The sequence below is a fragment of the Fringilla coelebs genome (genome assembly GCF_963513975.1).
Source record: "Fringilla coelebs genome assembly, chromosome: 15".
Taxonomy (NCBI): domain Eukaryota; kingdom Metazoa; phylum Chordata; class Aves; order Passeriformes; family Fringillidae; genus Fringilla; species Fringilla coelebs.
In genome coordinates, this window is record NC_140041.1 from 15,488,182 (window position 1) to 15,500,836 (window position 12,655).

A 12,655-nucleotide genomic window follows, 5' to 3' on the forward strand; every position below is an offset into this window, starting at 1 on the left:
CTGTGAGCCAGGGGCTTCCAGAAGCTCAGAAAATAGGGAGGAATGAAGAAAAGAGGATCTTGGCAGGGATGAATAAGGATAAGAAGGAAAAGCATACTGCAGGCAGCAGCCATGGGCTTTGGCAGCCACTTCCTCTTGTGGAAGGAAAAAACCCAATTTAAAAGCTGCTTGGGGAAAAGGAGGTTCAGCAGTGGATTTTTTCATCCCTGTTACCAGAGCAAAAGGACTGCTCCTCATATCCCTGATGGGCTGAAGACAGTGCCTTCACAGCAAAGCACCTCGCTCTCCCAACCAGGCTGGAAACATACAAGGCATCAAAAATAATGTCACATTTATTAGGGAAGCAATTCAAGTGCAAAACTCACCAAGGGATACAGGGAGCTGACTACATGCAGAAATCAAAGGGAACCCTTGATGGAAAAGAAATGTTTAGCCACTATGTTCAAAGGCTCCCTAAATCAAAGACAAACTCCTTCTTTAATCAAGGCCATTGACCGAGGCTGAAAGCACAGAGAGCTGCCAACAATTCCCGCAGCGTCGCTTTTCACAGCAGGGCTGCAGGTGCTGATGCTCTTATACCCTGAATTCTTCCCCCAACATCCTGTGTCTGTGTCCTGGGAGCAGCTCTTGGCACTCAAAACACAGCAGTTTTGTGGGGACAATAAACCTCAGCCATCCAAACATCCCATGGCCCTGTTTTAGCTGCAGGAAGCATTCAGCCTCTGAGCTTGAGGAGTCATTAGAAGGAGCAAGTGTTAATTGGGCTGTATCTAATCTCAGCCCGACCCAGGGGTCACTAGCTGTTAGTTAAGTTTATCAGCAGCGTTTGGCCATCATTTATCAGCTTTGGGGAGGCTGGGCTGGAACAGGTGAGCAGCGTGCTGACGCACAGACGGGCTCAGGGAACATTGATTTTCCCAGCCCGAGCGGATACCTGCGATTAACGAGCACTCGTTTGTTGTGGTTAAACCACACCAGCAGCAACACGAGATGCTGCTAGGGAAAGAGCTGGCCAAGAATGAAGTGCACAGTTATGAATGGACTCGTGAAATAGCACGGATCTCACAGTGCCTTGTGGCAGCACAGCTCTGAGGAGGAACCAACTCTGGAAACAGGCTCAGTGCTTCCCATCTCTGCTGAGCTCTGTGTCAGAATCAGAGTCCAGCAATGTTATCCCCAGCTCTGTCTCGTGTCTGCTACTTGTTTTCCCTTTCCTCCCAAAATCTCTTTTCTATCAGTCTGTGAAAAAGCCCACTGCTCATCTTAAAAATCTCTCTATAGATCACGGGAAGGAGAAATGTTGACAGAAATTAAATTCTGAAATTAAATAAATGTTGAAATTTCATAATCTGCATTAGTTTTCTCTTCCTATCCTCACCTTTCTGATTTTTTTATAGGCAATTTTCCCTATGGAGCTAAGCAGGCTGAGAGCTCTCCACTGGAAAAACCTCATCTCCCCTATTTGTCCAAAATGGCACAGTGAGCTGGGCCAAAGAGCTTCAGCATCCTCTAGCCATATGTTTCATTGAAATAAGAAGTATAATACTGTTTTTCCTATTTCTGAGCCAGTTCTGGGAGCAAATAATTTATCAATAGCCATTAGTGGTGCCAATAGAACTCACAGGAGCAGCTAGAAATGCCAAATAGTTCTGGGGTTGTGATGAAAGTCATTTGCAGTATATTTGGTTTTGTTGATCAGCTGGCTTACAGAGTGATAGAAAATATTACAAAAGCTTGACAAAAAACTTTGACAAAATGTTTTCAAGAAATTAGGGGGAAATGTGAAAGTATCCTATATTTCAGACCTCCACTAAAAAAATCTCCTAGTCCTGGAGGCTGGATTAGCTAAGGATCACAGAGGGGCTGTTGCTTCTCTGCTGGTTTCTGACAGCTTTTGTGGAAAATATCAGTTCATTCAGTCATGTTATGAACCTCTGCAAGTATAAAGACTCCACAGCCTTTTTTTGGTCCAGCAGCAGTGTTTGTCCACCCTCATGGTGAATGGTTTTTCCTGCTGTCCCGTTGGGATAACCCTTCCTGCAGCTTCTCTGCCATCTCCCACCCTCGCTGTTCAGGTCTGGGAGGGCTTTGGCTCTGTCTTCTTCCTATGTCCTGCCAATCCTTCACCTCCTCACACCATCTCTGCAGCCAGGACAATGCACCCAGAGCTCACCTGGGCTGCAGCCAACTTTCTAAAGAGCCAGGTGCAGATATCATCACTTGAAACTCACCCGAGGGAAAGGGTCAGACAATCACAGAATGGTTTGAGTTGGAAGGGGCCCTAAAGACCATCCCCACACTTTATCCTAGACCAGGCTGGTCCAAACCCTGTCCAGCCTGGCCATGAACACTTGCAGGGATGGGGCAGCCACAGCTTCCCTGGGCAATGGACAATAGCTGCAGGCAGGCAGGATCTTTTGTGCAAACAGCACCAGGCACTGGAGATCCAGCATCCTTATCCAGAGTGGCTCATACCAGAGCTCATAAGTTACCTCACACACACTTCAGAGTGAGAGCCAGCCCTGGACAAGGGATATGTGGTCCTTGGGAGCAGAGACAGAGCTGCCTGAGCCGAGCAGAAGGACAGATTAGACTGGATCATCCCCCTGAGTCTGTGACCCCGAAAGGACAGGGACCATATGCTTCCCATCTGGTTAAGCTCTGTGGAAGAGGGAGTGGGCACAGGGTGCTGCTTCGAGTTGGAGAAAGGGGGAGTGATTTGCTGGAGGAGATTAAAATCTGTGTTTGTCCAATTATCAGCTGCAGTGCTTAATCACTCTGCCCTGGATCTCCCCGGCAGCCGCAGGGGCAGTCGGGTGTGGGGGCGGGAGGCAGATAGGATTTAATAAAGAAGCAATTTTATGGAGGAATACTTCCCTTTTGGCATTTTCTGTAGGAGTGGGAAAAAATGATCCTTTTTTCTTCGGTAATGGCAGGGAAAGCAAGAATAGCAGAGCTCCATGTTTCAGCTCCTGAGGGATTGACTCTCACTCCAGCTCTCACTGCCTCTCCATCCCATGGAGATCCTGCAAGAGACCCAAGGAGAGGGGCATGAGAGATCAGGGGAGAAAGGGGGAAAAGCCTGTCCAGGAGCTGGCACCCCCTGCACTGACCCAGGGTCCCACCTGCAAGGGACAGAGCCCCAAGGTCACCAGAGCTGAGCACGGTCCAGTTATTCCCAGCAGACACGTGCCATCGCCCAGTAAATCACAGCACAGGAGGGAAAGGGTTCCATGGACTGAGCCCGTGGGGTTTGGTGCCACTGAGAGGTGGGAGAGCAGAGGCAAACAGGAACTTCCCCACCAGGCTGGGAACTCCACCCCAGCCAATGTCAGCCAGGAATCCTTACGAACACAGAGCCTGTCCCCAGCACGTTCATCATCCTCCTCGGGAAGCATTTGATTGGCATCCAGTCACAGCCTCTCCTGAACAACCCAACAAGCTGTGATTTATGTGATGTCTTTGTCTTTAGACACTGCTGTCAGCAATAGCCAGTCTCAGGCAAAGCTGCTGATGCCTGCAGATTTCCAAAGGTCTCTCTCATGGACACGCTGCCCTTGCTGAAGGATAACAAACAGAAGCTTCAGTAAAAGCAAAAATGATGTTTTGGTAATGTTACCCTGTAGGTATGCCCAGCGCCCTCCCCAGAAACCAGAGGTACCAAGTCCAAGATTTCCAGAACAGAAGAGAAAACAAATTGATATGCTGTCCTGAGCTCCAGAGATTCTCCTGCAGCTGGAGAAAATATGTGATGCTTTCTCAGCAGCTACTCACAGGATCCCTTTTCCTAAACTGTCAGAATGTTCAATATCTCCCATGTACCCAAAGCAACAGAATAGCTTTCTCAGCATTAAATGGGAAAGAATCCAAGGCAAAAATCACTACCAACCAAATTATGGTTTGGGTTTGGGGTTTTTTTTCTGCAGGAAAAGTCAGTGTTTGAGCAGTATTCCCTGGACAGAGGAGCAGCTGATTCCTGCACGCTGCTCTCACCTTGCTGATGCAAAAGGGCTTGGTCTGTCTCACACACCTTTCCAAACCACCTTGGATACCATGGGCAAGGTCTTGGCTACACCTGCAAGATCCAGGCCTGGCAGGTAACACAAATTTAGGCATTTTAACTTTTAAATCCAACACAAGCAGCATTTTGGACCCAAACGAGCTTTGAGCATCTTAGGAACTGGTTTTTGTGACATCTCTAGTTTTCACATTTGCATCAGCCTATCTCCAAATTTCACTCATCCCACCCACTGCAGGGCAGCAGCAAAGTCCCCAGCTGCCTTGCTGAGTTCCTGAGCACTGAGAAGTCTCTGGTGCCTGTGCTTCATGAATCCCAGGGAAGGTCCCCACAACCTCCACCCAGGGACCAAGCTCAGGGATGCCACAGCACAGGGCCATGGTGCAGGTCTTGGTCATGGTCACTCCTTGGTGAAAGGGGCTGGGACTGCACAAGGAGCTCTGCTCCTGCTTTAGCCCATTCTCTCTCTGCTCCAGGAGAAGGCTGGGAAATGTGAACCACCCCTAATGAGCTTGTTGGAAAACTCAGTATTTGGAAGAGGCTTAAGAACCATTTGTGACTTCTAAGCTGTGGTTCATGATCATCTGGGTCTGGTTTGTGATCTTTGAATGCTTTGGGCTGGAGACTCTGTTGGTTTCCTGGGGGCACTGCTGGCTTTCTCTTTGTACATCAAGTCTCACAAAAAAACAAATTCCAGCCCTGGTTACAACAAGTGATCCTCCAGCCTGTCATGGAGGGAGACCATCGCAGGGAAATAGGTAGTTTCCCCGATTTTTAATTCCCCTGCAATATAATTTTTTATCCCTCTGCAATGCTTTACTACTGAAATGAATGTAACTTGAAAACATTCAGGTTTGGCCAAAAGACAATACAGAATTTCATCCTGCAGAAGGAGAATCACCTCTTCCTGCTAGTCCACCTGGGGGCAGACCTGGCAGTTCAGCTTGCCTCCTTACCCACTGCCCCTTCGCCTCGTGCCTTGTGTGGCATCAATTCTCTCTCCAAGTGCTCCCAGCATCCAGGAGACACCATCAGCAACTGCAGAGATCTTGTGTCCCAGCCCATGTGTGGTGGCCACCACCCAACAAGGTGGCCAAGGGGACACCATCCCATGCCAGCCCCTGCTTGGGGACCCACCTGTCCCCTCCATTTCTCCACGACAGGCTCAGCAAGTCCCACAGCATGGCTGGCAGTGCCACCTGACTCATTTCTCTCTACTCCTCCAGCTGATGTGTTTGGAGGAACACGCTGCTCTGACAAGGTGACACATCCTGAGAAAGCCCACACTGCCGAGCACGGTACCAGGAGCACCCAGTGCAGTAGCAGCTCGCAGCTCTTTTTCATTCCTCCCCAGCCAAATGAGCCCCAAGCATTTCTGTTTGATTTTCCTGAAGGAGATTGAATTGTTGTCAATCAGGAGAGAGGAGCCCTGAAATCCCCCGTTTTTGAAGGCATCTCATAAAGACACAGCTGTCAGTGGAGACGCTTGGAAAGGAAGAGCATTTGCTAAGGGAGAAACTGCATTAAAACCCAAGTGTGCCTGCTGTTCAGCTGCAGCCCATGCTGGAATCTTCTTTTGGCAGAGGCAACTGCCCTTGAGTCTGTTGGTTTGGCTCAATTCGTTGTGGAATAATTAAGTTCAGTCCATTGCACTGCATAATCTGGAGTTTCTTCAACCTTCCTCAGTAGCAAAGTACTTAATCTCATCCAGCTCTGGGAGCAGTTGGGAACATTAAAATCAGCCAGTGCAAAGCTATCAGGAGCCTCAGCAGTAAGAGGATGAAGAGAGAAGTGTCCAGGAGGCAGGGGAAGGTCAGCAGCCTGGCTGTGCTTTGATGCCTCTGGCTTCTGGAGGAAGGAGAAAACCTTGGCATTACACACCCTGAAATGTCCCAGGAGCCAACACAGTTGCCACCTGCAGAGCACAGACAGTGAGGATGTACCCATCAAACTCAAGTCTGGAAATGCGCCTGGATGTTTCCAAGGAATCTGAGGAAAAATGTTTCTGTTTCTGGACAATCCAAACTATCACATTTCCTGGCTACAGCAAGGATCTTTAAACTGAAAAATGTGTTTTATCAGGAGTGGGTAATCAGAGAAATTCTTTTCAGTACTGCTCTATTTACATGTCTTAGATTGAAGAGGAAAAAACCAGGGGACAATGTTGGACTGAGGTGAACCTCTTTTAGCAATAAAAAATTATCCCTCCCTCCCTTGCTCCTCTGAGGGTGATAACACCACCTGAACCATTGCCCCAGGCACACTAAAGGATTGCTGCCTGTGCTCAAAGGCCCACCAGCCCAGCTCCTGAGAGCTGCTGAGCAGGTCATACCCAAAGCCAGCTTTACTCTCTGAATTAATAAAATAACAGATGCCACCAGGAGCTGTTCTTTCTGCCTCATGTTGCAGGTCAGCCCAGGGAGAGCAGAGGGAAACCCAGTGAAGAGGGAGGAATCTGCCCATGACCACTGAAGCAAAATCAAAGGAGATGTTTATGGCAGGGGAAAGCACCCTCCAGAGCCACACTGGGAATGGGGTATCCCTTGGACAATGGAGCAGCTGGCAATGGAGCTGAGATTTCTCCCTCTCAAACAGCTCCTTGAATTGCTCTTGGCATTGACTTTTTCCTGTTCAGCTAATTAAAAATCTGTCTTTGAGTCATAAGCCCCCATTAGTAATAATTTGCTTTGCACTTCTCCAGTGATTTATGGCTGAGATATCAAAGTGCTTTAGAAACATTAATTAATCCTTCTAATCCCCGAGGGACTGATCCATTCTCTGCAATGCACCACTGGTGGTGTAACTGAGGGAAATCTCCAGGGTTTACTCCCAACTGCAGGCAGGCAGAGGGGAAGGGAGCAGCATCTGACCCAGCAGCTCATTTCAGCTGCTGTCTGCAATCAGAGATGTGCAGTCAAAACAGCAGCACTGCATCTGCAGCCACGAGCAAGCCCAAGGCACCGGCAAGCTCTGTGTGCTCTCCAGAGCAATCCTTGCTCCCACTCCTGCCTGCCCAGGGAGGGAAGGGGAGCTGCAGCCCCCCAGCTCTGCTCTGTGATCACAGGAGGAAAGGTGTGTGTGGATCGAAGCCATCCTCACCCAGAGGTGGCTTCAGCAGAGAGCTTCACCCTGCAAGTGGCAGCAGCAGGGTCATTAATCAAAGCCACAGTGCTGCTAACTGCATTTCCCTTGCTGTCCTGCCCATTTCTCCAATCTTGGTACTTTGTACAACGTTGCTTTATCACAGGAGGGCAGACCCAGGGCTGACCCCCACACCTGGGACAGGGCCCCAGTCCTTGCTGCAGATAAGGATGATTTCCTCCATTGGCTTGGGAGAGGCTTTCATCCTTGCGCCCTCCAATCAGCCAGGTGCCACCTGCTCTGTCCCCATGCTCTGAATGCTGTCACCACAGCCCTGCAGGGTGGAGCTGGCTGTGTGGTGTGGTGCCAGGAGTGGGGAAAGGTATAAAGGTCCCAGCAGAGTGCCAGAGACAGGATCTCTGACACACCCAGGAGTGTCCCAGTTTCTCTCTGCTGTGCTCAGTAGAACATCACCTTGACCATGAAGGTAGCTGGTGTTTTCCTGCTCCTCTCCCTGGCACTCTTCTTCTACCAAGGTGAGTCCAACATTTTTCTTAGGAGCTGTTTCCTCTCCTTGCTAAAGCTGCCACGTCTGCCACATGGGAAGGTGAGTGTGGGAAGAGAGCAGCTGGTGCTGGGACCTTGCTGTGGCCCTGGGCAGGGAATGCTGCAATGGCCAACGTGCATGAAACCTGCACCTGTCTGTGAGCAAACCTAAAACAAAGGCTTTGAAAGGGTGCACTTGCTCCCAAAAATGAACAGGCCTGCTGCTCTTTCTTCAGGGGTAGGATTTGTCCTGTAACTGGTGATTTCTAGGACAGTGTGATCCTTTCAGAGTGAATAGGTGCTATTCTGGTTTTTAAAAAGCAAATCCAAGAAGACAGGAAATGAATCTATGCAAGGGAAAATGCAGCTCTCGCTACCAAAGCCAATGTTTAAGCCAACTGTGTTTTCAAAATCCCATATGGTGCAGAGGGATGAGAACATGAGCTGTTGCTGCTCCTCAGGTCCTGCTTTAGTGGGCTCATTCCAAACAGGAGGGTGCTTCTGAAGCAGGTCCTCTGTCATCCTGTTTACTGCACAGAGGCTGCCATTGCAGGGCTGGCTGAGCACAAAATCTGGGCTCATTTCAGATGAACTGAGCACGTCGTGAGCTGCAGCCCCTGGGTCTGGACCAGTGCTAGCCCAAAGTAAAACCCTTGAAATATTAACCAGAGTGGCTACCAGCTCCTCAGCACCAAAATGCTGCACTGCTACAGGGTTGTGCTGGTTGTTAATACAGATGTAGTATAAATCCTCCATGTAGATGACTTCTGGGTTTATAAAAAACTCAGGATCATCTTCTCAGTTCTGTCTTTTGTCAGAAAAACGTTCAGGTTGTTTTTCAAAACACACCCGCCGCGTGTTCCACCCTTGTGATCCCAGCTGCCAGCTCAGGGCCAGCTTCTCCATGGGGAAGCCCAAAGTCATGGCTGGATCCCACCAGCTTTGATGTGAGACCTCAGGGTCTCCTTCTAGCAGAGACTTTCAACAATTTGTCTTTTGCTCTGCTTGGTTGCGGTAAAAGTGGAATAACAGCAGAAAAATCACCCTGGATTTATTCCAGCACCTGTCCAGTGCCAGCAGGAGTTTCTCAAGTACTCATGAACATGTGGCAAGACAGGACAAAAGCCACCTTAGCCCCGTGACAGCTGGCAGGTGATGTCTCTGGAAGTGCACTTTGCCTTGGCAGGGCCTTGCCCCATTGCAGTGTTCCTGCCAGGGGAAGGAGGGTGACACAGCCGGGAAGGATTCAGCTGAGGAACGTGGGCGATCCAAGGGAAGAAATTATTTTCTAGGACAAAGGTGTTTGAGTGAAGACATGCAGTCCTCAGCCTAAACTGTCTTTACTCTGTCCCCCTTGAAACCAGCCTGAGTCATGGGTGCTAAGGTGTCTTCTCTCTTTCTGTCTCTGTCTCCTCTTTCTCTAGGAAACGCCGAGACGGATGCAGCTGCTTTCAGAGGAATAGAGGTGAAGTTTTCTCTTTTCTGTAGCACAAGTGAGACAGCACTAACCCAAACACTGGGGAGCCACCACTGCTAAATACAGGGAAGCAGAGTGGGTTGACAGCCCAAAAATGCCACTGCCTGGGAACCCCCTTCCACCTGCAGTGCCACAGCAAAATCCCAGTGATGATACTGGGATTGAAAGAAAAGTTCCTAAAAAGCCAAATATTGCTGTTACCTGCCAAGAAAGTCAGAAGTGCTTTTAGTCTCTGGCTTGCAAGCGTGAGGACAGGTATTGCTGTGGCATAAAAATGGGAAGAACATGCTCAGGCAGTGCCCATGGAGCACCATTTACTCTACACTGTTACTCCTAAGGGTGTGCAGCAGGGCCAGGTGGAGTTCAGCTGGCCAAGGGACATGGTGGCAGATGGTCCCAGTGTTTCTGAGAGCTCACAGCAGAGCTCTGAGGATGGCTCATGAAGATAGACAAAACGTGCACCTCTCTGGGAAAGCAAAGCTCCTTTGCTAAATTGAAAACAGGCTTAACATTTTCAAAATTAACCTTTTGTGCCTCCAGCCATCTTGTGAGAATTTCGACCTGGGAAGAGGGTGTACAAGGGAGTTTGACCCCATCTGTGGCACAGACAACCTCCTGTACAGCAACGAGTGCATGCTGTGCCTTCACAACCGCAACCTGTGAGTATCTGCGACTGCTGCAAGTCTAAATGCCACACAGACGAGGGCTACCACATATATCTGGGATTTCCTAGAAAGAAAGCTGTTTGCATGCAGCTGGGTGGAGCCTGGGCAGTGAGCCCAGCACATCTGGCACGGATCTGGCCTCCTGCACAGCTGCTGCTCCCGCTGCTCCGAGCATGTGGGCTCCAGCTGAGGAATTGTGTGTGGCTCGCAGCACACACGCTGCCCACAAGCAAAAATCTCCCCATACCTGCAGCTGCCAAGCAGCAGCAAGAGCTGGCAGGCATCCAGGAGCTCAGACAAATGGCAAAGTGCTCGAAGTCTGCCCAGATCTAGCACACGGGCTGAGGAATATTTTTCCAGATGACCTCAGATGTGTGGTGGCTGAGGAAAAAAACTGTGTTTTTTCACCCCAGAAATTTATGGCTGAGCTCTGCTTTCTGTCTTCTCTGCATATGAAAGGACACAATTTGCTCTGGGTATTTTTAAGAATGAGTTTTATATTTAATCTGTGCTGGTGCCAGATTGCACTGTTCTAGCAGAAGGCCAGGTCCAAATGCTAAGGGTGTCTCTGGCAAGACTTGATACATTTCATCTGGCTTGGGCCCTAGGTAATTTAAAATATATTTATACATTGGAAGCACTCTGTGTCAGACAAGTGAAGGAATTACTTCCAACTCAACGCTATTAAGTGATTCAAAAATCTCTTTTGGGAAGATTGAGTCTTATCTGGAGCCAGATGCCCCAGCCTGCAGGGCTAAGGGAGCTTCACCCTTGACTTCACCTGGTGTAGGCAGGGATTTTTGGGGATCAGGCTCACAGGCCCATCTGCCATCAGCAGAGACATTTGTAGCAGAAGCTCAAAGTCCAGCTTTTCTGTCTCTGGATGTGTGGGTTTGTGGAGCCAAATTCTGCTTTCAGGAGCACCGCCTCCCTGCTAACTCTGCAGGAGCAAGGAACAGACTCCAGATCAGCAGGAAAAAAAAAGAGCCTGGATAAATATTGTCAATTGGGTTGTCCCCTCTTTGCTTCATTAACCCAGGCTGCTGCCACATACTCTGCAGCATTTGCTGGTTCACCTTTCAAGGCTGAGCATGGTGCAGTCAGGCAGAGAGAGGCTGAGTGGGATCTCCTCAGCAAAGGCACCACAGTTAATGACCCAGCACGGCCTGGCAGGGTGGTAATGACCCTGCTGGAAGCCAGCAGCCCAGCACCAGCTGTCCCTGTATTGTGCAACAGATGGGGGTGGGAGGTTCATCAGACACAACATCATTAGGGCTTTGGCCATGGACCAAGAGCAGGGTAAAGTGAGGAAGGCTCCACAGTCAGCTGTGCAAAGGGGCGTCCAGGCTGCTCCACCTCCCCAGAGCAGAGAGCAGCTTCACAGGGGATGGGAGCTCACAGGAAGGGAATTTGGGCTACAAGAATGGGAAAGACTGAGCTGGGAAGGAGTCAGAGGAGGGATGGGATGGATGAGAAGCTGGAGCTGCATCCGCCTTGTGTTGACAGGAGCTGCATTCCCAGTGCTCCCAAAACTCCTGCTTGTGCAAGCTCTGAGCAGCTGCAGCTGGAAATGTGCTGCTCCTGTGGGTCACAGCCCCGAGCCTTGCAGCTCCCCTGTTCTGTTCCCAAGTGATGGAATGCTGGGGTTAGGAACAGCCTTTTGGTCTCCTGGCCAGGGCCATCTGGGCTCTGGAGCTTTATTCAGGACTCTGAAGCTGCCTGGTGCCAAATGTCTTGGGGGAGAGATAAACGGAGCGTCCTCATCTATAAAGCCTTGGTCCGTGGGGACAATTCAGCCAGGAGGCAGGATGAAGTGCCATTTGCAGTTCTGTGTGTGCAACTGGCCTGACAAGAGCTGGAAGCCTGCAAGGAGTCTGGGAATAACTGAGCATCTGGCGGGTCCCTGTGGCAGCAGCGTCTCACTTGTCGCCTTTGGTCACTTCACTGTGACCAGCATGCAAAATGCTTTTTGCAAAAGGCAAATCATTTCACCAGCATTTCTCTAACGCACCTGAGAAATGGGTCTGTCTTTCCAAAGAGGAGAACATCATGATTCCATGTGAGAATGGAACAATTCAGAGGAATCAGGTCCACTATTGGGCAAAAGGAAGAAAATAGTTCTTTAAAGGTACCTTTTTAATATTTTCCTCACTTTTGCTGCAGAAAAAATCAGGAAGGGAGGCTGGGAGCAGGCCAAACCCAAGTGAGACACAGTGCCAGTCTTTTGTTTCTAAAACCCTACAAAACAAAACCATAACCTTTATTGTCTGCAGTCAGACAGGCATTAGAGGTGTCTCAGTGCTGTCCTGCAGCACAGAGGTGAATTATCCTGCCAGGAGGTGTCAGAAAGCACTCTTGAGCTTATTGGAATTAATTAACACATGTCCATGGTAACCCTGAACTCCCTGTCAAGAATATGTGGCCTTGCTTGCTGTGAATAACACTTAGATGATGATTTAAGCAGTATTTTCCTTTCTTTCTGCTTTTGTCCTCTGAGCCAGGCTCTGCTGTGTCTCAGGGGCCCGAGGGCAGCCCCCCAACATTTTTAACCTCTCTTGCAGGAAAATGAGCGACCACGTGCGCATCAGGAACAGAGGAATGTGCAAAACTCCCCGCAACATCGCTTAAACTGAGATGAGAGATCAGAGCACAACGCTGTCCCCTGACCCACTCAAACCCCAATAAAATGGAAGCATCGCCACGTCTTGTGCTGGGATTTCTTACACACACAGCAATCCCCTTTCCCCAGCACTCAGAGCACCTTCCTGAAAAATGTGGTTTGTTCTGGTGATGCCTGTAAAGAGCTGTGAGCAAATTACTGACAGAGTCCCAGGGAGGAGGCTGGGACGTGCCCAAGGAGAGAACCAG

General features: G+C 49.6%; 1 protein-coding gene across 1 annotated transcript; it reads left to right on the forward strand.

Annotated features, from left to right (window-relative positions):
* Positions 1 to 7,580: 7,580 nt before the first annotated feature.
* On the forward strand, positions 7,581 to 12,415 carry LOC311159641 (pancreatic secretory trypsin inhibitor-like; the record flags this gene model as incomplete). Its single annotated transcript, XM_084215817.1, has 4 exons — positions 7,581 to 7,635; positions 9,070 to 9,110; positions 9,663 to 9,781; positions 12,349 to 12,415. The coding sequence occupies 4 exons, from the start codon at positions 7,581 to 7,583 to the stop codon at positions 12,413 to 12,415; spliced, it is 282 nt and encodes a 93-aa protein (XP_084071943.1).
* Between the last annotated feature and the right edge of the window lie 240 nt (positions 12,416 to 12,655).